This window comes from Netta rufina (assembly GCF_964035555.1).
Source record: "Netta rufina genome assembly, chromosome: 4".
Taxonomy (NCBI): domain Eukaryota; kingdom Metazoa; phylum Chordata; class Aves; order Anseriformes; family Anatidae; genus Netta; species Netta rufina.
Window position 1 is genome coordinate 64731721 of NC_140127.1, and position 25543 is coordinate 64757263.

At 34.5% G+C, this 25543-nt stretch overlaps 1 protein-coding gene across 1 annotated transcript in view; it reads right to left on the bottom strand.

The window, feature by feature from the left end:
- The window catches only part of JAKMIP1 (janus kinase and microtubule interacting protein 1), a gene marked incomplete at its 3' end in the record, with an annotated part of 86593 nt that extends 78381 nt beyond the window's left edge, over positions 1–8212 (bottom strand). The window contains exons 1-2 of the mRNA XM_084285503.1: positions 8100–8212; positions 4004–4278 (exon numbers count right to left, since the gene is read on the bottom strand). Coding sequence (XP_084141629.1) covers positions 4004–4132 — 129 coding nt within the window. The 5' untranslated portion in view covers positions 4133–4278; positions 8100–8212. The remainder of the gene's footprint in view (positions 1–4003; positions 4279–8099) is intronic.
- Between the last annotated feature and the right edge of the window lie 17331 nt (positions 8213–25543).

Sequence of the window (25543 nt, forward strand, 5' to 3'; positions counted from 1 at the left end):
AAATAGAATTTTCTTGTGGATCACATTGTAACTTCTGACTTTTTTAAGGATGCCTTGCACCGCATTTTCTGTCAACATCTTCCAACATAACAGTATCATAATCATAGTTATGATACTTTCTTGTTGATTTTTCCAATTTAAGTGTAATCATTGTTTAACATCTGTCTATCGATGTCTTACTCTGCTCTAATATCTGTTTTACTGGGACTAGAAATTACATTATCATGTCTAGCATATTCAGTCCTTTACTAATTTTGAACTCTAATCGAAGTAACACTATCACATTTATTCCTACTAACTTTCTGTTACCTACTATGTTTGACAGATGTCCCAGATTTTCTCATTTTAGTGGTTTTATTAAATATTAAGAATTTGAATTTATACATCAAGAATACAGAGCTGAATTCAAATGCCCTTTGACTTTAACAGGAAAAACCTTTACACATTGTTTTACCAATACTTCATCCATTTCCCTGCCCCAAGACGATTGCCAATTATAACCCCCTACCACCTCCTTGTTGTTCATAGAATATCCTGAGTAGGAAGGGACCCTTAAGGATGAGGCTCTTTACAGTTCAGTAAGTTATCTGTTTATTTGTTTTTCCATACATTGAAGATGGTAACATTCATTTATGTATGTTCAGTTTGTCTGGATTCTCAAATCAAAATCTGTATGAATTCTTCCATGTGTACTAACCATAACTCTTTCCTGTTACTTTTTTAATCCTCAGCACACACAGATGTTTTGCCAGAATCATATGCCACTGCTTTTTTTTGTTTTGTTTTGTTTTTTAATTTCACATATTGAAAATAGTTTTCAGAACTTACATTAAATCTCTGTTACACAGAGATTCAGTATCTGACACCAAAGATGAAAAAAAAAAAAAAAAAAAAAAAAAAGCTAAGAAATCTGGGGAAAAGCATAAAGACTTACAAAAACAAGCTGTGAAATTGCAAGGTAGCACAGAGACAACTGGGTTGAAATGTCTCATTTATTCTAGCTCTGCAGCCTGTGGGACATAAACTGTGTTAGGAAAGGTAAAAAATTCTGGTGGGGCTAATTCATTATATTTAATTCTCCTAAACTATTTTCTCCCTCATGTATATGTGTATATTAATGATTTATCTGAGGAGAAACCTTCTAATTGATGAGAGACATTACAAATGGAAATTAGACTTAACATATTTCTGTGTGCAGAATACCATTTTGTTATCACAACTGTATAAAATATACAGTCAAATGCAGAACATTTAAAAACAATACCATAATTCAGTGAAGATGGAATGGCAGTGACAGCAAATACTGTAACACCTTGTTTTCAGGAAAAAAGTGAAATGTTGAAAGACTATCTTCTAATGTTTACTAACCATCTCAGTAGGAATACTGAAGACTTGATAATATTCTTCTCTAAATGTTCGTGGATCTCAGCATAGGCACTTAACCACTGAGCTGATTCACATTTTCCTAAGTCTGGCTACCAACACGATGCTTATTCACTGCATCTCCTTGTGTTTACTGCACAGGACTTTAATGTTCAGATAGGTTGAGTCCTGTCTCCATTCATATTAAAGTAACTACAATTTTTGTACAATCCAGCTGCTCTTATGCCAGATGACCAAAACACAAACAGCAAGAGCCACAGCAGTACATATTCAGAGAACTGCAAGCACATCACTTTTAGATCAAGCATTGTATAAACATGGCGGGGAACAGTTTTACAGGAGAAATTTCTTGGACGGTCTCAACAATAAATGAAATAAAATGAATTGGGAAAACATTCACAAAGTCTTTGACATCTCTTGGATAAAATCCCCCCCCTCCAAAAAAAAATAAAATAATCACACAACAACAAAACCAAAAACAACCAACACCAGTACTTTGCACACAGAAATATGTTACAACTAATTTCCATTTGTGATGTCTCTCATTAATTAGAAAGTTTCTTCTCAGATAATTCATTAATAAATGAACATACATGAGGGAGAAAATAATTTAGGAGAATAAAATTAAATGAATTAGCCCCACAAGAGTTTGTTACCTTTCCTAATACAGTTTATATCCCACAGGCCACAGAAATGTCTTTTTCGCAGCTTTAGTACATTCCCTCTTACCTCTCTGTCAATAAAGCAATTTAATTTATTTAGAATCCTCTAGGCACAGTGTTTTTACTACTCTGATACTAAGCTGTAATTCCTGTTGGTTTTGTTACTCATTTTTAAGTTGCAGTCTAAAGAGGTAAAATGTCTGTAGCTATAATTTAATCATCTTGTCAATCAGGCCTTCACAATCTTACACAGCCAACATGTACACAGATAGCTGTTGCCCTGATGCTGAGAAAGAAGCTTTACGGCCTCAATTCCAGTCAAATGATTTACAACAGACATCACAGAACAGACGCAGAAGAGGTTGAAGATAGCACTTCCCCCCTCCTCCCAGAAATGCGTTCATGCAGCAGAACTTACTATAGAGCATACCGTACATTCAGTATACAGTATGTGTATATATAATATCTTCGATACTCAGAAATGCAAAATTATCATACCGTAAAAAGATTAACAAGTAACCAAACCAAAGAAACTGTTGCTAGAATGGATATAAGTAAATAAGCAGACTAGTTTTAGAAGAAGAGTGGTAGTGTTTTGAAAGCTATCCTTCAATCTTCGTTGAATCAGAGTTAAACTTGACACTATTAAAGCATCAAACTTTGAAGCATACCAGGATTAAACTCTTTTTAGTGTTTGTGTAGTCTTCAGTGTGAACACTCAAGATTAATTCATTCTTCTGTCCTGTGTATAAGATAACTTTATAATTTTTGTGCTCTTTCTAAGGTAATTAAAAGGAGATAAAATTCAAATTCTGCATTTCTACATAAAAAGTGATACAGAACAAAATAACTAAACAAAAGAAATGACTAGCCAAAAGTACCAGCACTTTCAATTCTCTTCCCAAACAGAAACAGATAATAAATAAATTAAAAAAGACACTGATAAAATACAATATATGAGCTTATAAATTCAATTTTAGTGGGTTTCAGCCACTGGTAAATTTAATGTAGTGATGTTTTAGGAAGGAGAAGGACTCTGCCCTGCTCTTGTACTATAGTTTATTAACATAATATGAAAGAAGAGTAGAAGTTGTTAGATGAGGAAGCTAATACCAACATAACTGGATTTTCTCTTCACTCATCAATACTGGTAACCCCTAAGAGACAGGAAGAAAGGATGAGACAGACAGAAGTTCATAGCCTCTGCAGTCTAAAAGGCAATCAAAGCAACAGTAGGAAACAAGAAAATAAAATAACATCAGAATTCTCAAATTTCCATTATATAAATTGTATCATCCTAAGATCTTTTGCTTCAGTCTGTGCAACAGAAAAAATTCTAAGTTACCAGAAATTTCCATTTTTCAATAAATTTAGTTTCTCTGATACATGCTGAACCCATTACTTTCAGCCAAGGATTAAGGCTTTATTGTTTATTTTTTCCTCTCTGAGAAATAAATTCTGAAGATTCTATTCACAGGTTTATTTGTTTGTTTTATGAAATAATAAAATGAAATAAAATAAGAAAAATAACACCATTCAAAGCTGAGTATCACATAAGGCTGTTAAATAAACTTGAACATACTGGAATATTATTTTTCATGTGTTCCAAAGATGTTCCGAATTTTACACAGATCTAAAGAATCAAGTACAGAACAAAGCTATTTTGTACAAAGTGAACACATTTTTAGTGCATACTTGTTCTACTGGCAAGTCCTTGAGACTCTTAGAAATATAGTATCACCAAGAAAAAAAAAAATTGATCTCCACATGGATTCATCTCCAGAACTGTATTGTGCAAAGTCAAATGCACTAATAGAGATTAATTAACTTATAAAATAGAAATTACCTTATTGGCTTACCATATTTCAAAATGCTACAGAGATACATAAAAGTAAATATAAAAATAAATAAAAAGTAAATATAAAGTTTTATAAACATCACAAACCATATGCACATACCTTGCTTTTTTCCTGCTGAAATTCTATCTGAATGTTGGTTAGTTTAGTTCGTAGCTCCTCATTAGCAGCTTGCAGTGCTTCAGTATCCATATCGGACTTCTCTCCTTTGGAACGACTTTTCTTTGACATAATTATTTTTGAAGTTTCAAATAAAACTTTTGCTCCACACTGAGCTACCAGCTAGTGCCTTCTGCTTTTAGCATTTAAGAATCATGCAACGTTCAACAAAATCTTTCACATAAATCTCTGCCATTGTGTGTGCTGTTCCTCATGTCCTGAAAGAAACAAAGTAGTAGGAACAGAATTAGACTGCACCATTAAGCAGAATCAAGCATCAGACTTAACATCTGAAGCACACTGAACTATATACCTTGTAGTATACACTATATTGCATAGTGTACTAGACTTAGAAAGCAATAGATGAGAAAAGAAGTTACATAATATTTCATCTTATCTAAAACCATATCCATTCCCATCCTATGCTCACAGAAATAAGACTTTTTGATGACTCTAGCATATAAACATAAATCATATCTTATTCAGGACCCAATTTGAACCACATACAGGATTATCAAGAGGCACTGAGAAAGTCATAAATTAATTGAGCCTAGTGGTGTTTCAGCAGGAATAGTTTACTTCCTATAGTAAGAAGCACCCACTTTTCACATTTGTTTATCAGTTACACTGAGTTACTCAAAATTATTGAGGAGTCTCACATCAGGATATATGGAAAAAGTATTACAAAGTTAGACAAACATTTTAAAATAATTAAATATACGTGCTTGTGTGTGTATGAATTGCATACATTCAGGGTTGGTAGTTTGAAATAGCCTAATCAAAACATTAAAGTGGTAGTTTATTTCATTTTTATTCCCTAGCATGCATCTAAGCTTAAAAAGTATTAAATTATTTAAATCAGCTTTATATTCAAGAAGGATATCAGCAGCAAAGAACTCTAATTTCAATAATCAGGAAATCCATGGTTAGTTTGCTTCATGGGTAATTATAAAAGCTTAATCTTTCCCCCCAACCCTATCCCAGCACTACTCTAAGAAGAACTCAGTGATCCACAAGAACAAACTGAGCAACAAGAGCTGTCAATGTTAACTAGTTTCCAAAACTACATCCCCTGCTTGTTTTAAATATCCACATAATTTTCATCATTGAATTCCTGATAAGGCAGAGACATTCTTACCTTAACACTGAATTACATTAATGGGGTGTTATATTTCCAAGAAAATTGCTACTAGTATTCTTTCAAACAATAAATTACTTTTTTCCACCTACAACTACCTGGGAGTTATTTTAGATATTGTACTATAACAAAAATCATGTGCGTTCTTTAGCGAATACATTTTAAGGGGTTAAGAATTCATATGGATACCAACACTCCATTTGGTGGACTCAACTAAATACTTAAGTTTTATTCTCATTTTAAAGACTGGTAAAAACTGAGGAGTTAAATATCTTGGTCAATATATATAATAATATCTTGGTCAATATCTTGGTCAATAATATCCATATATAACAATATCTTGGTCAATAATATCGTGGTCAAGTCAGGTGAAAAGGGAACAGAACTAAGGAGGCCACCTCTTTAGTTTGACAACATTTAATGATTCTATGATTTCCACTGAGTTCTGTTATCTGTTAAAAAACAGTTGATAAAAGACCAACTATACCAATTATTTTGTAATGTAACAGGTGAAACCACTGTTCTGCTTTGTAATATTAGATGACTTCCCTTCCAAACTTAATAATCAGTTTATCACACACAATAAAACTTAATCTGTTCCTTAAATCCTTATATCAAGCATTTAGAATACATAATTAATGAAAAATGAGGAATTGAATTAAACTTTAATTTTAGTTATATATCTAAATTACATTACAAAACAAATAAGCACTCATACTGTTATTTCACATATATTTGTTAAATCAAGAATAATAAAATAGCAATATTCTTACAGTAACTTGAAACAAGAACTCTTCAGTGCATAGAAGAAACTTGCGGAAGTATTGTTCTTAATAAAGGAATTTCATGTTATTAATCTTTGTAGTTTCTATTATGCTAACTAAAGACTTTTTAATCAATATACTTCATCCAAAATTGTTAACTTTATGGAAAACTGGACTTCAAAATCAGTTTCTACTTCTATTTCCTTGGCCAACTTGTAAAGAAAATCTAAGATAGCATAGATGTGCAATCCACTATCTAATAATCATTAACCATTCGGAATGGTGAAGGAATGGTTCCTTGTCTCAAAAGTTATCTGGGTTACTCAGATACTATCCAGGAATTATTCCTGCAGTCCTTATTAAAACAAAATTCTTAATGCAGCCAGATCATATATTCCTTAGTTCAGTAGATCATTAATTAAGTTAAGGAAACCAGAAGTGTCCCTTGCTGGCTTGGCTTCAGGAATTTTAACCTCATTAGATCCTTCCATCTGCCCCCATCTCAGTTACAGTTTGACATAAAGAATATTTAAATGATAGAATGAGAATGTGAGGTAGCTTTGTTTGATGTGGATAAAACTGACATCCAGAGAACAGCAAAAGAGGTTTCAAATTACCATGTACATCTTGTTCAGTAACAGTAAGCTCTCCTGATTGTACCATGTTCCCTAGCACATCACGTGCTATACACAAACATCTACAGGTGCAACACGAACATCAAAACTTACACTTATGCACCTCAGTAGGTGGTCTCTCTGTGAAGTTTTGATGGTTTGTAATTCTGACCTGAAGAAAATCACCTACATCTCTGGTAAACTTTGAAGGAAAACAAAGCAAAACAAAAAACAACCTGTGGTGCTGGGCACAAAAATATTTCCATTTTTACTCTCCTTTATATGCATCTTCCAACCTATCTATTTCAAAAGCAGAAACTATGGAATCACAAAGCCCCTGTTAACACTGACAAAGGCACCAAGTCCAGATATATAAGGGTTGCTGCAGAAGAGGATGCATCTTGGCTCCCGAACAAGATGCATCCCGAACAGTGAGTACCAGGATGCTGTGCTATTTGACTAGTTGTGCTTATTGTTTGCATGACTCTAAGGACAGAAAATATTAAACTTGTAAACACAGCAAGAAAAAGGAAGGAAGAAACATTCTACTCTGATAAAATTTGTATTTTACTGACTCAGAAGCTTCATATAACATACTTGTTAATTCACAATACATCCACCACAGTCCTTCAATCACTGTATGAATACAAATAACCACTTTCAGCACTGTTGAGTGCTACACACTTATTGCAAATCTTAAGAACTTTTGAATATATGTCATCATTTCAAGAGAAGAGGGAGAGAGAGAGAGAAGACTAATGGCCTGTAAGTCACAAGTCACCTTTTCAGCAGTCTCTGGAATATACCAAATACTTGATAGGTAAAGGGACATTTGTAATTCAAAATAAAGAACAGCAAAAGAAATAAACTTGATTGGATTTGGATCAACTATTCAACAGTATGGGAGACTAGTACATGAAAGCCAGTATTTCACACATGAACCAAGTATGTGAACCAATATTTCACATGGTTAAGAAATTATGACTCAATTTCTGTTATATTTGTCATCCCAAACAGCATTCTAGCCTTGATTCAATTGGGAACAATGTTATTCAGATTGAATAAGATTTCTGGAAGGTGAAGTTGTTAATGAGTCACCTCAGCTGAAACATCAAGCAAAAGCACAGACAGACAAAAAATGCTTGGGGGAGGAGAAAACAGTTTGTGTCAGTTAAAAAGCTCTCTCTCTGCATACCACATGGAATCAGTTGCTTCCATCTTAATGGGAAAGAAAATTGTTGGGTTGCGAGTACAGTTTCATTTTAGACTAGGAGTTTTCATTCAGAGAAAGATTTCATCTTTCAAATGCAACACAAAAACCAACAGTGCTAAAATCCGTAGTATATGAAAGAGTTTTACTGAATTTTAGGAAGAAAAAAAAAATTCTTGCAATGTCTCTCACATGCCTCCATCAAAAAAACAAATTTAAACAAACAAACAAAAAAGATAGACACATCCAGGCAAGCAATTTTCTGAAGAAATGATACAGAGTGGTACATAAACTGAAGATTAATTATTCTTACCTGACGCTTCCTGAAAAACAATACCATCTCATGGTTCTTGCACAGGAGATTAAACTGTCATACTTTAGCAACATAGCTTATAAAAAGAAGACATCTAGGACTAAGACATAAATAGACATCTGCAAATGTATATACAGGCACATAGTATTAAATGTTCAAGTTCATATTATCAATTAACCTAATCATAAATCTTTGACTACACATATTTTTACTTTGACAACAACAACATCTTGTCCTCTCCTTCAGGTCTGACATGCATTTTGTTTTTATCTGACATACAAGCAAGACAAATGGAGAAATAGAGGACAATAACAATTACTACATATAATAAACCTTACTGCTGAAATTTTCACATTGATTCTACTTTAAAAAAAAAAAAAAAAAAACAAAAAAAAACAAAACACCATACCACACCTTCTTGCTAGGGCTCTTACACAACAAATACATTCCTCAATTCATATATTTCTTCATTGTCATTGCCATATCTGTCTAACATGGAAACCAATAGCATAGCTCTGGTTTTTCTTCTCCCCAAGAAATATTTTAGAAAGATTCACTCGGAATTTGTCTGCACAACTATCTTCATTTTCTGTGTGAATACATATTGCTTTTAACCTTCTATTTCCAATTTTAATTTCTTCTGAAAACTCAGATTTTTAACTTGCAGACATCTTTGCAAGAAACAGAAAGAACTGCAACCCTTAAAACTCTCAAGGATGCCTGAACACTGAACTTTGCCATACTCACCTTTTCAACAAATCTGTTTCTAACATTTTAGCCGTGGGAAAACTTTTCTGTGAAATTTGTGAAATACACTGAGTATTTATATATTCATTGAATATTTATATTTATATTTATATTTATATTTATATTTATATTTATATTTATATTTATATTTATATTTATATTTATATTTATAAAATATCTTCAATACATTTCCACAGACTAAAATTGCTCACTTTAATATATTATTTTTGTAAGGATACTTAGTTACCTTCCAGAAGTTCCCTGAAGGCCAACAGTAATTCATGCTACTGCGTATAAAATACATATATAAATACATTAAAAATAAATTAAAAAAATAATAAGTAGAAGCTTCTTCATCTAGACATTTTGCCTCCATTCAGATTAAGGTTGCCTTTTTTTTTTTCATTTTAATTCATAAATTCTTTTACAATATTACAAAGCCCTACTGTGGCCTAACCACAATCTTTATTATGCTTGTGAACATGAGACAAAAGTACCTCATCAGTACAGCAGAATTCTAAATGTTCAAGAAGTTTAAAATCAAATTTATTACCCTTGCACCTGATAAAAGTAAACTCAGTGGACACAGGTACAATATGGTATCTTCAGAAGTGCTAGTTCATCTATGTTAGAATTTTAAAAATGTGATAATCAGCCAATGGCTGTATGGGAAAAGGGACATTCATAGCTGTCAATGCCCAAGGCATATTTCCCACAAGGTTCAGATGACCTACATTTCCTGCTTCAGTTCTCAGTTGTATGTAATAAAACATGACTGAATGGATAAAAGCAAAAGCATCTCTAGAGGATGAAAAAGAATACTTTTCCAAGCCAAGAAATATAAATCAAAATTATCAGGATGATTTTTTAAGTATATTATAGACTATATTTTAGTAGACTATATTTTTAGTAGACTATTATTTTTACATGTATTATTGTAGACTATATTTTTGTAGACATATCTTAGATACCCATTTGTCAGCTACCTAAGAAATCTATTTCTGTAGCAGTAGAGCTTTCAAGGATTACTTTAAATCCTATTGTACTTAGGGTATTGCTGAGTTTCCTCATCGTGGAACACTTTTAAGTGCTACTTATGACTTTTTTTTTTCAGAGGATAAATATATATATACATATATATATATATACACACCTTTAGAACCAAACTATATGGAAAGCAATCACCAAGAAGCACTAAGCTGTTCAAACTGGTGTTTTGCAACAAGAGCTGATGTTAACATAATTGTGTCAATCATAGTTGAAGAGAAGAAACATTTATTTTGTAGAAACATTTATTTTATTTTATATTTTAGTGTAGCATGAGTTCAACTTTCATGATACCTGGCTTAGGAGGGTCTGTAACAGATGATACCCTGTGTATGAACAGGGTATTTGTAAGTCACTTAACTCTTCTGTCAAGGATTGTAAGTACCACCATTATTTTTTACCATGGCACCTCAGCAAAAGAAATGTGCTAAGTTTCTGCACCTCCACAGACTTTCAGAAAATTTCTCATTGGTCCCAAGGATCAGTAGCTGTGTTTTAACATCTCATTACAAATCACCACCTTCCAGGTCCTTACTGTGCAGTTAGCAGAACTGGAATTTGGCAAGCTTCAGAATGAATTTCACCAATATATTCATTTTTATTTCAGTTAATTGGTTGCCTGTGTCACGTATGCATCTGCTAAAACACATGCAACAAAAATATGCTTCCAAGTCACTGCATGACACACGCAAAAAATCTAAGTATTTCAAACTCATTTAAATCCTCTGCACAGACTCAAACATATGTGTACCTACTAATACAACACTGAATAATTATTTTTGATTGGTAGTACTGCAGGCCATTGGATAGCACCCAGTACATTAATGGCCTCATTCTAGTCAAAGAACATAAGCAGCCCATCCAAAGGAAAAAAAAAAAAGAAAAAAAAAAAAGGCAGAAACAAAAAGCAAGCTAGCTCTTATTTGCAATAAATTATCACAAGTAAGTATGCAGTAAAAAGGAAAGTTAGAGGTGAAAAGGACAAGGCAGGGGGAAGGGAAGGAATCACAAATATATTTAGCCACTAAGATTAACTTGAACTTAGGTGCATAATTAAAAAAAAAAAAAAAAAGGAAATGGGTTGAAGCTACTTATAGGAGGGACAATATTGTCAGTAGTCCTGGCAAGCCATTTAGAACAGGAACCACAGAATAGTTACACAGTGAAAAAGGATTTAAAGGAACAACATGTCTCTGATATTACAGATTGCTCTGCAGGGTAACTGAAGGACCAGTTCAGAAACATAAGTTAGAATGGGCTATTTACTGTGACTACAGACATCTGTCATTGCCAATGCGCCACAAAGCAGCAATAGAAATGCAATTTTGGGTGCAACAACGCTAACCTTGGATATGAGAACCCTGTCTGATATCCTGAAATTGATACATTTCCTCACATCACTACAGCTGCCCGTATCAAAGCTACTAGAACATTAGAGAACAAGAAATAAACAAACAAACAAACAAAAACTTACCTAATGGGATGGAAAACAAAGGAAATCAGAGGCCTGTATACACTGCAAATTTGTATGCACAGCAACACAGCTTGTTCAGAGACATCTTGGTGCTCACTGAGCAGTATAGCTGCCTTACAACACAATACCATAGGATCCTCTTGCAGAAAAGTAGTGGAAAATGCTGGCTCCATCACAGCCACCCTAGGAGAGGAAGCAAACCTCCACACTTATATCCTCCCCAGTGCTGTTCCTCCTCTGGCTCTGCTGGCCTCAAGACCCTGCGTAGATGTACTCTGCAGCAATCTTTCTGCACTACACAGACCAGAAGTTACCTAAACCTTGGCCTGAATCTCTTCTCAAAATGATATGAACTTGAACCAGGCCTCTGAGGTAAATAAAAAATATTAATTGGTTTCAATGAATGTTAGATTGGCCTCTGTTAACATTTCTTCACTCGGAACACCAATTTGTGGATTAATCCCTATAATGACCCTGCTAAATGTATTAAAGACAAACTGTTTGATACAGCAATCCTGTGACACACAATACCGAAGACAGAAGCACCACAACGGGATGTTCAAATGCAAAAAAAAATTAATAAAACCAGACCCTCCCTCCACAACCTTCCAAAGTCGGCTCTCCTATAGAGCCTGAGCCCTTTAAGGTGCTGGGTTAACTGCAACATGAGGCCAGCAGCTTAAAGCAGAGCCGTTCCTCTGATCCTTGTGCCAATTCCTTTCCCTTGAGCACATGCGGGAGACCTGACTGGACACCTTCTGTCCAACACAACCTATGTCCAGCCTCCCATCCTTCTGCTTGTACCCAGGCTGTGATTCAGAGAGACCCCTGGTCTCATTGATGAGCAGCTCTTCCTTTGAAGCATGGTATTTAAGAGGGACAGGGACAGGAAGAAAGATTAAACTGTAGCACTTCCCAATTAGGGCTAGAGAAATGGCAAATACAGAGACAGACTGTACAGATCCTCATTCACTCCCACTGACACCCTGCAACTTAATCAGTCTGTCAAACCTAGGCCTTTGGATTATACTATTGCTTAGTTATTTATCTGAATTTTGAGGGAAAGTTCCTTTGTTGGTGGTGGTAGATTTTTCTTTTTCTTCATTGGTACGTGTTTTCATCATTATCACCATTATTATTACCACTGTAGAGGTTTGGAGTAGTTAAAACCTGAAACCGGAAAAAAAAAAGAAAAATTGACAGATGTGTAGGAAACATGCAAAACAGTCAGACTGAGGGAGAGAGGCCCAGATTTTCAGTCAAATGACTTAAAAGAGAAAAATTGAACCTTAGCAGAAGAAAAACTGGGGTATTGATACTTTACAAAATGTTGAATGCTTATTTCATAAATCTAATATTTTTTTGTAAATCTGGCCTCTGATACATCTCAGTCAAGTAAGTGTAAGGAGAAGAACTCAGACTTCTTACAGTTGACAATTATTATCAAGGACTTCTGCCAAACTATGTTGCTGAAGTAGGACACCCCACATTCAATTCTAATTTCTAATCTAACAATTATTATAGTAATGTTTTTATTTTGTGGGCAACAGATGGGACAAAAGCTTGATGGATTTTGGTTTCTCCTATGGTTCTGTCACAGATTCCTTGTATGACCATGAAAAAAATCACTTGATCTCAGAAAAATGGATACTACACTTGCATACCTCATATTCTGAGGACAATATTAAAATATGAAGCAGTGAATAGGGATTATGAGAAAAAGGGATTAAGAGAAACTACCATGAGTTTGCAACAATTGTTATTTGGCAGGAACCATCAAATTTAGCATATCACAAAGCTGCAATTCCCTCAAAGGATCTATCCAGTAATTCCTAATAGATGTACTCTTAAAAAACAAGTATTTCCTTGAAGATCAGAAACAAGACAAAGTATTTGGGATACAGATTCATAAGACTACTTGAGTGTCCCATATAAGACTAGACAAAAAAAAAATATCCAAAAATCAGTCCTCCAATGCTCTCCTTATTTCTATAGGTTTTTAATATGTAAAGTAAAATCTTTATATATTCAATTGTTTCTTCTCAGTAAAGAATTTGCATAATCCTTCCATGCAGAGCATAATCTAACCACTGCAGTACAGACTAAAGCATTTAAAGCTCTAGTGAAGCAAGACTGCATGCCATCTTATTAACATTTTCTAGCAAGTGGCTTAGATAACTCTCATGTTAGTACTTTAGATACTGTTCTGCAGGTATGTAATACCCTGTTCCCATATACTTTATTGAGAGATAACACCTTGTTCTGATTGAAGATTTCAGGGATGCTAGATCCTGTGTGATCAGACGCCATGCTGGCCAATTCACTGAGCATCCTTCCTGGCTGAGGGAAGCAGTGAACGTATTTCTTCACATGCGTGCCTACCAGTGGTGACAAAATGAGGTGACTCACTTCAATTTATTCTTAAAACAGTGCTCTGATAGTCAGCCAGCTAACACTGACATTTCAATTATTGATAATTGAGTGATTGTTCATTAGAGTGTACAGAGTTTGTCACTCTGGTTCTGCAGTACAGGCTTATAGAACAGTATTACCTAGGATAAAATGCTAAAAATTGACATTTCAGCCAGATGTTAGCTTCTTTCCTGTTTTCCCTCAGTTCCATAAGGGAGCAGCAGCTTAAAATTACAGCCAGTAAAATGCACAGCTAGATGGTAATGCACTAAGAGCCTGAAGACAAACTTCCACTTCTTACTCAGATAACAGACAGAGACAAGCATGACAAAGCACAAGAAAAGCACAGCAGAGAATCTTTGTGAACTAAAGACTTTCGTTGCGTAACTGCCTTCCGACATCCACAAACTGGAAACTTCACCACCGTGAGAAGACTACCAATAAAACATCCTTCTGGCAACTGCCAGCAATTTTGATTCAAAGCATGCCAGGCTACTTGGAACGGTTGTTGGCAAGTTGCTCAACAGAAGTACAAAGGTGCCCTCTGGCAATGCTCAGAGTTGAATATGCTGTCCAGGAGCACTTGCAGAAAATACTTTTATTCAGATATGCATGTCAAAATCATAACATTAAGGATAGCATCCCTCACAATGCTAATAAACAAACAAACAAAAAACAAATTGACAAGTCAGTCATACATTGGCTTAAAAAGTAACATGCAAAAAACCTCAGAATTACTCTGTGACCAGCTACTACGAAATGAGACTGAGTGCTGCCCAGGTTAGACTGTATTAAAGTCCCAAGGTATTTTGGAGTTCAGAATGTAATCAATGCATGCAAATTTTAACTTTTCCATGTCATTTGGGCATCCAAGTTATGTGGGTACAGCATTGGTACCAGTGTATCATACACTGCTGAATGCTGTCAGTCGGGCTATTTTGTTTTATTTAGGGGAATTAAAAAGTGATTTATTGTTAACTCTCAGAAAAACTTTTCTGTATATAACATTTTTCCCTATGTGATTTTCCTTTTTGTACCTATATAATATATTTTTTTTTATTACTGTTAAATAAAGATTTTATTTCAGTATTTTGTTTCAGAAAGCTAACCTTTGTTTAACTCAAAGTGAAAGCCTACGTATGTCACCTATGGCTTCCCAGGAGCCTATATGGTTGAAGGAAATATGTTTATGCATACGAAATCCTTACAAACACAACCTCTTTCTTTCCATGGTCTAAATGCTTCTGTAAATTATCTTTGACTATGGACAAAATTTTTATTCAAGTTTCGTTATCACATAAATAGGAGTCTTTTTGTCCAGTTGTGTAAAATTATATTCATGTAATTTCTGCTATCCAGTTTTGTCACTCTCCCAATCTCATCTTTGAGGAGAAGTGGCAGGAACAAGCCTGAAAAGTTAGGGCACCAACAGTGTCTTTGTAGGCACAAGTAGCCTTAATGAAGGTTTTGTGGAGAAATACAGAAATAGGTATTGCCACATCACTCATCATCTCCCCAAGTGGAATCTCTGAATAAGATTTTATTTTAAGGTTAAAGCCAGCACAGCTAAGGCAGTAATAATGCAATTTTTCACCTCTTAAACAGCAAAACTGTATTAATAAAACTGTAACACTTTCGAAAGCAGGAAAGAAAAAAAGCAGTGGCATACCATGGGCATACCATTCCAGAACAGAGCTTCTAATCTAATAGAGCCCACTCCTTGCCACCAGCCCAAGTAAGAGTCCTATCTGCTGTTTGTCTATTAGCCCACCAGCACCCTGTGGAGTCTGTCTCAGCTCTTTTCCTCACAACCACTAGTCCTCAAAAAGAGGAGAAGGGAAAGGAAGTGCGTATCAGAACAGGAAGAGAAAGAGGAAAAAAAAATGAAAAAAAAAAAAAAGGTGAAATGAAAAGCTGAGTTGCACACAGATCAGGATTCCTTTTGCAAGAAAATGCTGAAACACTGCCTGTTAATGAACAAAGTGAAAACTAGAAGCTCTGAATTCTAACCACGGTCTTTCCCTCTAGGGAATATCAATTCAAATGGCTATGCTGCACACACATGTTTTTGTTAAATAGTAAAAACATGGAAGCATCACATCAAAGATTTTCATTAACATTTCCCAAACTTCATAAGGGATTAATGATAGGAAATTAGTAGATGTTTTCTTTGCTATGCAGGTCTTCACCAGTAAATAACTACATAATGAGTCCAGTATTAGACTGATCTTTGGAAGTTAACTGAAATGCCCAAAAACTCTCCACCTCTCTTCTACTACCCAATTTCTCTTTTTTCTTGGGTTGTAATAACTTACCGCACACCTGGAAACTGCTGTCATGCCTCTACTAGCATTATAACCCTCTTTCCTTGCTACCCCTCTTTCACTGACTTCTATTTACTTGAAAAAGTCATTCATGTATGATCTCTAAATGTAAAGTCAAGGAATATATTAAGTTTTACCTAAACAGGAAATTGTTACCACTGCAGTCTTGCAAGCATTTTAGCACAAGTTCTTTTACTTGAGAAAAATGGGAAGTCAGCTTTCCACAGTTTCCTGATAAGCACAGAAATATTAAACCACCGCAATCGAACAGATGGAACAAAGCGCAACTGATCCCAAAAGTGAAACAATACCATAAGTCTCAGAAGGACAGTAAAATACTATATATTTTTTTTAAATCCCTTTCTACTTTGTTGTCTGAAACAACCACAAGGCAATAAAATATTGCCTCAATAAAGCTTCTAAATGAAGCAATAGAAATCTCTCTGCTATAGATTGGAAACTCGTAATTTACATCTCAGTATATTCCCTCACCCCCTTCCCCTACGCACTTCTTAATTTTAAGCTAGCTTTAACATAAGTGAAACAGAATATATTTCCTTCCCCTGAACTTTTACTTCAGTTTTAATTGCAATGAATAGTACTTAGGCTAGCAGTGCTGTAGCAATGATGTTTATCAAGCTCGTACACCACTTTTTGGGGTTGCCAACTAATCTGATGGCAGCCTGTGAATTCCAACCTTCCCTGGCCGTCGTTCCAACCACAACCACCTTTCTCACTTCTTTCCCACCTCTGCAGATTGCATACAGCTATGAAGTCACCCTTGCATTAAAAGAAGGATTTTTGTCTGTTCTTCTTGACTCTCCTTATCCATGCATAACATCTGCATATTAACTGAGCCCTGCTGCTTCTTCCTTCCAACCTCCAAGAAATAACCCTTTTTAGCAGTCCTTTCAGTGAAAGCAAATGTTACCACCATCACCATGTTGTCCTCTGGTTGGAAGTTACTCATTGACAACCCACATGCAACATGCTTGCTCATTTACTTTTTAAACTGATATTGTTCTCTTTGTTACCAGTCAGGAGATCAAATTTTAAGGTTTGTTTTTTTTTTTTTTTTTTTTTTTTTTTTTTCCTTCCAATCCACATGATTTAATTAAGTCTGATTCCTCCCACCCCTCAATACTTTTTTCATCTGCAAGATGAAATACAGATTTGCATCCCCGATGGTCCTGACTTCAGAGCACACCTACAAAACCCATCATTCTGTCTACACACTATTTTGCCACACTCTTCAACTGACTCATGTGGTCAGTTTCTATTATTCCCCTTTCCTAAACTGTAAGAGGATTCTTCCTGGAGGATGAACCACTACTGTTCTCAGGGCAGGGGAAAGACAGGGAAGGGTACTGTGGTAATAAGCATCTGATAAACCTCCAGCAGCACACAGAATTTCTGGTTTCAAAAAAATTATGATTCTTCTACATAATAAATGTTTAACACATCTGTTTGTCAGTTTTGGTCATAACTTCTCATCATGGCTTAACATCTAAAAATAGTTCAGGTATAGAGGATCACAGAGATTTAATCAGTGAAACAAGTTTCAGACTTCACAGCAGACAATTTATTTTTCCAAGATGAAATTACTTGTTTAAAAGTGGATAAAATGAGAGAAATTAAAATTAAGAGAATTTCTGAAAGTGATGCCATCTAGTAGCCTATCCTCATACTATATCTTCAAATTAAAATCGTTGATGAGCAAGCAATTTTTCAACACCAATTTGAATTCTGTTGGTCAATTTTACAATTAGAAAGTATATTTATACTATTCAGCTTCATTCTGACTCAAAAGAGTGAATTCTCTGGAAAAGGGTTTTTTCTTCATTATGATGGTTTGTGTTTTCCAGCTAGCATCAGTAGGTTCATGTTCTGCTTTATTCATTCAGTTTCTATACTCACACATATTTTATTTTTCCCCATATTTTCCCTTTCTCATTTCTGTTCCCTGCTATAACCAAAATACAAAAGATCTACTAGTACACTTCTAAATAGGAAATGTTAATAAATGTAATTCTACCAAATAAGTTAACATCTGAAGTCCTTTTTTCAAAGAAATTTAAGGTAGACTTTCTAGTCTGTCTTGAAGTTTGTTTTTTGACAGTTCACACTAAATAAAAAATGAACTCAGCTGTGAGATGGGAGTGTTTTGGTATGCAGCATTTTTCAAGCACACTGACTAAATTTAATATGGAAGATGTGGAACACAAGGTGGAAAAGGAACAGGAAAGTCTTAATGAATTAAAAAAAAATCCAATATTATTATCAAAATAATACAAACGTCACCCTGTAGTACTGAAGAAATGCAATATTGAGACACTGAGTGACAACCTGAAATTGATTGCTATTTTTCAAGCTGGTTATAATATAGAAACATATAAAGTACATTTTAAAATATGTCATTGCTTAAGTTTACTTGTAATACAATATTGTGTGTACAGGACAGGTTTCCTTCAGAAAAGGTAAGTTTTAAGTGGTAAGATAATTTGTGTCCTACAAAACTATTCTCCTGAAAATCAACATTTATAAAATTGCTATGCATAAAGTGTGCTTTTTTTTTTTTTTTTTTTTAACTTATGTTGCCAGAATTAGACCATATCATCAAGGTTATTCAATATTCATAATACGCTGTTCAGTGTTATTGATGTTTTCAACAAATCAGTTGAATACTAGAGCTGAAAAAGAAGCACAAAGCCCCACAACAAAACACTTAAAGAGCTAGAAAGAGAACCACAAGGAAGAGAGACCCTATTTATCAAGAGAAGTATATTATTACAAAGATGGTATCATAAAGAGATGTCAAAACTCTCAACTTCTTGTTCTCATACTATTTATTGAATCTATACCATATAGGCTAAACGTTTCTCATGGTTCATTCATACCTTCCTTTTTCCATTCATACCCATTTATGAATAGACAAGTAGCTTCATAACAGACTGACGATCTGTTTTGCTTAATTTCCAACACCAAGTCTTAAATATATGAAAGACTTCCTGTGATACGGGAAAGGTCTTTTTAACACCTCTTGCAAACATTCAAAACAGAGAAGTCCTTTTACATAACTAAGCTATCTTATCTTAACGAGACCATTACCAGCCATGTACTTATCTAACTGTAAAATGCATGTGGGAATTCTGCCAGCAGCTTAAGAGCTATCAGATGTCTAAATGTAGTACCTTTTTAGTAAAGCTGAATATTTGCAAGAGAAACTAACCAGACATAAGCAGGTTTTAGCAATTTGTTGTGTTTGAAGAGTAATAGATCTGTAGTCACATGGTAGGGTACATAAACAATATTTGTGCAGATAATTAGTCAGCACAGATAGATTGTTCAAAGGCTGTTAAGAACAAAAAAAAAAAGAGAGAGAGAGAAAGGAAAAAAAAAAAAAAAAAAAAAGGAAATATATGAGTAATACCAAAGGTTTTGTAGATTTAAATTGCATTAATTTAAGAGAGAAAGCAGGAAAGAAGAAGAAAAAAATAAAAAGACTGTAAAATCTGCTAAAATTGCAATCAGTCAGAAAAAAAAAAAAAAAAAGAAACATTTAAAAAAACCAAATGTGCCTGGCCCCACACCCACTACATTGCAGCAATCCCAAATTTTCACAGGAAAAAACAGGCAGTCTTTAAAGCAAAGTGCCCACACATAGCTGCATGATGTAACAGTCCCCATTCAAATCAGTACTGTTCTTGCACAAACATGTTTGTGTTTACACAGTCATTCTGAGGAGATAGTTTGGAAATATCAGAAACAGTCTAACCAAATAAATATGACATTGATATGCAAGAAATATGACTAATCAAATAAACAGGGACCAGATTTATATTTTTTTTTTCTGTAGCATTGGGCAGATCTGCATAAGCAATACAGAAATTCCTGTGCTCATGTTTTCATAAAGTAGTATATAAGTTAATGAGGTAAAGTATATGAGGCCAGGTAATATGAGGCCTCCTTGTGTATAATTTGCATGTGACAAAATCAGTTTCAGAAATACATTAGTTGTTGAAGACTCTCGTATCTTTAACATTTCATTTTCATTATGCTGAGTCAGCTAAATAAAATATTCAGTCTAAATCAATTTGTTAATGTATGTTCATCTGCTTAGATGTACAGGAAAAGGATGGAACTCAAGGACAACAGAATAAAAATCTTTAAATAGCACTCCTTTGAGATTTAAAATCCAAATGCATCCATCTTAGCAGAAAGTCAAGGCAAAAAAATCAGCATTTTTACTCTTTTCAAAAGCATTATCATCTACTTTCTATTATTATTAAATAGATATGAAAAAGTTTTTTTAGATGCATCTAAAGAGAAGGTCACAAGTAAATGTTGAAGTGCCTACCCAGTTACAGAAGAAAGAATTTAGGATCACATTAGTGTGTCTGTTGCCCTCAAAACACACTTAGTTATAATAATTCTTCTCTATACTAAAGTGTAATTAATGAACATAAAATTGTTTTAGACATTGTTTCACTCTTTATATACTCTTTGATAATGACTGTGCTATTCTCTCTCAAGCATTAAAATAGAAAATACTAATGAACTATTAGCTGTACTTGAGTGTCACAGAAGACAATCATATACTACCCAGATAGGCCCTAGGACATTTCTCTTATGTTTTTGTTTTGTTTTGGTTTGGTTGTTTTTCTTTTCTTTTGTTTGATTGTTTAAAAAGAAAACAAATCTTTACCCTTTCCATCTTCAGGATGTTTTCAGTAATGATTATGCACTGTATAGCTGTCATTTCTCATAGCACTCTCCTTGCTTAGGGTCATAATTTATCCTTCCATCAGAAGTGGAAGATAAGTGTTTTTCATTACCCACTATATTTAATATAATTGCAGGGTTCGTGAGCAAAAATGAGGCAACAATTTCAATATGCAAACTGCAAAATATCTACCAGGAAAGGATATTTTCTAGGTTTCTGCTACTTTTTTCATTCTTTGGCAATATAGTTTTTTGACTAACCTTGGTGATATTCAATGTCTTTCTAGAAGTATTTCATTTCTAGGATCCAATGGCATTTTGCTGCAGTAAGAAAAGTTACAGAGTAGGGGTTCTCCCCTTACTATTTCTAAATCTACTAACTGCATTATCACTGCAGTTCCACTGCAGGAATACTACAACATGTGAAAGCTAAGAGTTAGGCATTGTGTTAAACTCTTATCCTTGTCATAGTTCTCCAATAGGAGGAAACTGGTATTTTTCCCCATATAAGTAGATGGTCGTTCAAGGCAACCAAACCATTGCCTTTCACGCACAGCACATAAAGCTGCTTTCTGAATGCCCAGACTTGTGCACACAGTAAACACACAAAAGTCAACAGAAGGTTTGGAAAGTCTGTCAAAGAAGCTTAGCATCAACGGGGACCAAACTAGTCAGAAGCATTTGGACAACACCTCTCAGACCTACGGATTGATTTTTGTGTGGTCCTGGCTGTAGCCAGGAGCTGGACTTAATGATACTTGTGGGTCTCTTCCAATTCAAGATATTCTGTAGTTATATGATTCTAGTGAAAGACTTTCTTCTTTATTAATGGTGACAGGTATACAGGACACAGAAACAGTAGTGAGGTTAGAAAGCATATGACAAATGTATGACACTGGGCAACATTTCTGTACTGAGGACTTAAGATTTTATGAGGAGAAAAAATCACACACAGTTAATAAAAAAAAAATCACAAGTATGAAAATGTTGATATCAAGAAATATATTCACTGAACACAGGAAGGCTCCACATAAAGGGAACCACATTAAAGCAGATAGAAACTTAGTACTGATTTGGCTTATTTTTACTGACTGCACATCTGGTTGGGTTGAAAGTTTATCTCAGCACAAAGAAAAAAAAATAACCTGTGAAGTTCCAAATGATATTGTCTGTAATAAATTGATAAACATGTAACTACTTTTTAGCTTTTTTTAGCTTCTGAGCAATCAACATGGTGACAATGCACAGTACCTTTCTCTTGTCCTCAGGCCCCGAGGCAGCTGTGTTTTATTTTACATTAAAGAAGTTAACACTGAGCAGCACCAGTAGCAAAGTCAAGAAGTATGTTTGTACTGGGATTTTCCACACCACAAGTCCTACTCCTATTGGCACATCCTCTTTTTCATCAGCAAGGAGGGATTTCTGAGCAATATTAGTGACATCATCTGTCAAACAAAAGAAAAAGAGATTTAATTCAAATCAGATTTGATTAACAGCTTTCATGGTAGTAATGCAATGAAAACGTAATTACACAGGGTAACAAAATGCAACAGAAAAAAGAACGCAGAACTACAGCCATGGCTGTAGAATCACATAGCCACACATATGCAGTCTAATTCACAGTTGTTTTGGCTAGATGATCCCCAACGAAAGCTGGATGAAAGCTGTTAAGCTACTTTACCATCAGAACAGTGCAGCGCAGACAGGTAACTGAGCATAGCTAACGCTAAGGTTGTATTCCTTTTCAAAACAAATTAATTGTTTGGGGGTTTAAGTTGCTTTAATTTAACTTAAAATTAATTAATTAATTAATAATAAATTAAATAATTAATGTAATTTAATTTTAATTGTTTGGGGGCTTAAGTTGTGGTGATCACCTAAAAATTGTCACATGCCCACAGGCATGTCTTTGATCTGGTCTTTGATCCTTATAAATACCCAAAATATACCAACAAAAGGAAGTTATCACGTGTCCTGTTGAGCAGAGGACTAGACTGAATTTCAGAAACTTAAATTCTATTCTTTCTGTGTCTGCCCTGCATAGCGAAGGTAAAGATGCTAATTTCCTCTCTTAAAAAATACTGAAAATAGATGCACAAAGCCCTGATATTGTTTCACTTCACATTTATTGAAAATACTTCAACATATTTTGATCATAAGGGAAGCATGACAGCACCTTTACTTAAATTTGTGAAGTACAGGAAAAGGAGTGAAGTCTCCTAAGCAACAAGTCTTGCAGTACATCCTTTGTGTTAGTCAATCACAGACTTACAGTTCAAAAGGGATTCAGACAAGGGAAACAAATTTCAATAATGTAATGATGTCTAACACAAGCCACACTCGGGGCTCCAAAGCAGAGGGTGGGCAGACATGACACAGAACTGATCAAAGTCCAGGGTCCATCTGGCAGAGAGCTGCAAGCTAGACAGGATGCCATTTCAGTACAGCACTGAAACATGCTGTACATATTACCTTGCACTTGGTTCAAGCCTTCACCAAAAGCTGTACCTCACAGAGAATATGCCAGGCTTGCATCCAATGGTACCAGGCCTCAGAATGTTAATTCTTAATTGATTTCCTTTCCTTGGAAGCATTCCGTTCATTTCAAGTGGTTTGTTAAAGGTTTTGTCAGTTCTCAAATGTTAGTGGGATAAAAACTAAATCCTCAGGGAATAACTTAGCAGCTTGTTTGCTCAACAAGGACAGCCATCTAGGCATGATTTAATGGAAAAGGGGGAGAAAAAATCTTCATGCTTAGGGCCAAATTCTCTGCTGTGAGAGAATACATTTTAAGGGGATGAAAGTGGAACTAGGACCATATCATGGCAAGAGATCAAAGTGCTGAAACAGCTTATTCAGCATCTTTAAGTGGCACAGGAGTCTAGAAAAGAGGAATTTGATTTGTTTCTGTAGAACCAAAACTCCTCGGGGACAGGGAGGCCAAGAACCTGGATTTTTATGACATCAGAGTTCACCTCATCTTCATCACCCTTTTGGAGCTGCTCTGTTTCTAAATATTCCAGTTGTTATTCCACATAAAAGAACATCTTGTGTTTCTTTTTTTTTTTTTTTCCTTCTTGGTTACAGAAGCTAATTTGAACATATTTAAACAAAAGGGAAATAGAATTTTTTCCAGTGTTAAGAGGTAAATGCAGAAATGTATAAGAGAACAAGAATTTAATTGTCAAAAATACCAAAATACAGCAATCAGGCCAGCAAGAAAGCAGAGTTAGAAGATAGTTCTTGCTAAGTAGTCACAGAATAAATATTTTCAAATTCAAAAGTTACCCTGATGAGTTTCCTACATTTAAAAATGTATTCAAGTTTCAACAGATCAATTCATTCCATAATACTAATTATGGAAGGAGAAGTTCTTGCATTCTAGAAATCTTGTTAAAATAAACAGCAGATGTATTTGAATTCTCCAGTAAATTTGGGAATAAAAAGTATCTTAATCATATTCTTGAACAAGAGGCCTTCCTATATGAAGGGAACAGTGTTTATAAAGTTTTTAGAAGGATGAACATAAATCAAAGATGTGCAATTTCAAGCTGCTGAAAGAACGGCATATATAATAAAAACAGTATAGCAATATAACAATATACCCTTTTTAAAATGGAAGTTTCACTGGTGTAGTGTATCAATAAGATTAAAACAGAAGAATTGGGAGTAAGTTTTACAAAAACTATTGCAGGCTTGGAACATATTTAATTATGCCTTTATGTCATTAGATACTATCAGAATGCTTCTTGTAATAAATTACCACTAACCACTGGAAACCTACAAACCAATAATCCTTCAGTAATTTTCCCAGTTTCTTAAAAGATACGGCAATACAGAAATAATTTAAAATAATTGGATACTTAATTTCCCATTTCCAGTAACTGTTATGCTGAATCAACTTCTGAATGTGGGGGGAGGATAAAGAGGAGAGGGAAGTGGTTGGTTTGGATATGTATTTCTTAATCTACAAACAAACAGAGCATTAACCATACTCATTCAAATTCATTCAGAACTCAAAAGATATCGTACATGCCAAAAACTCCTCAAAGAACCAAAGCTATTATAGAAATAATATGACAGTTGAGCTGATGTTTGATAAATGAGTAATTTCTTTCCATGTAACGAAGTCACCAACATATTCATATCCTGTAGTTAGGGTAGAACATGCTAAATAAGGAAAGTCAATTAAATTATGTGCTTTGTTACATAATGGCTCTCTAGACAAAAGTTCAGTGTTATAATAATGAAGGTTTTATTTCTGTTTACATGGCAATGACTTGCAATTCTGTCAACACTTCCCAAATACTTAGAAAAGGGATATATCCAAGATATTTTTTTTTTCAAATGACAAACTGAAATGCAAAGAATCTTCAGTGAAAATTCTGTTTCTGACACCTTATGTCACTATGTCTGATAGCACCATCTCTTGAGATCAACATAAATTTAAAGGTAAGAGCATAAAAGATTGATGCCCTTTGCTTTAGATTCTCTAAACAGGTAAAGCACTCAGTGTTTATAGATTTTAGCCAGAGCTATTTGTACAGGACATCCTAATCCATTTTAACTCTTAAGGGAGTGCATTACCTGAGGAACATTAAAACCATAAGGTTAACAGATATTTTAGAGATTTCTTCTTGGAGAGTATAACACTTGAGGAAAGTTCCTCTGACAACTAGGGGGATGTTGCATACAGTCCACATATGCAGGATCTGTCG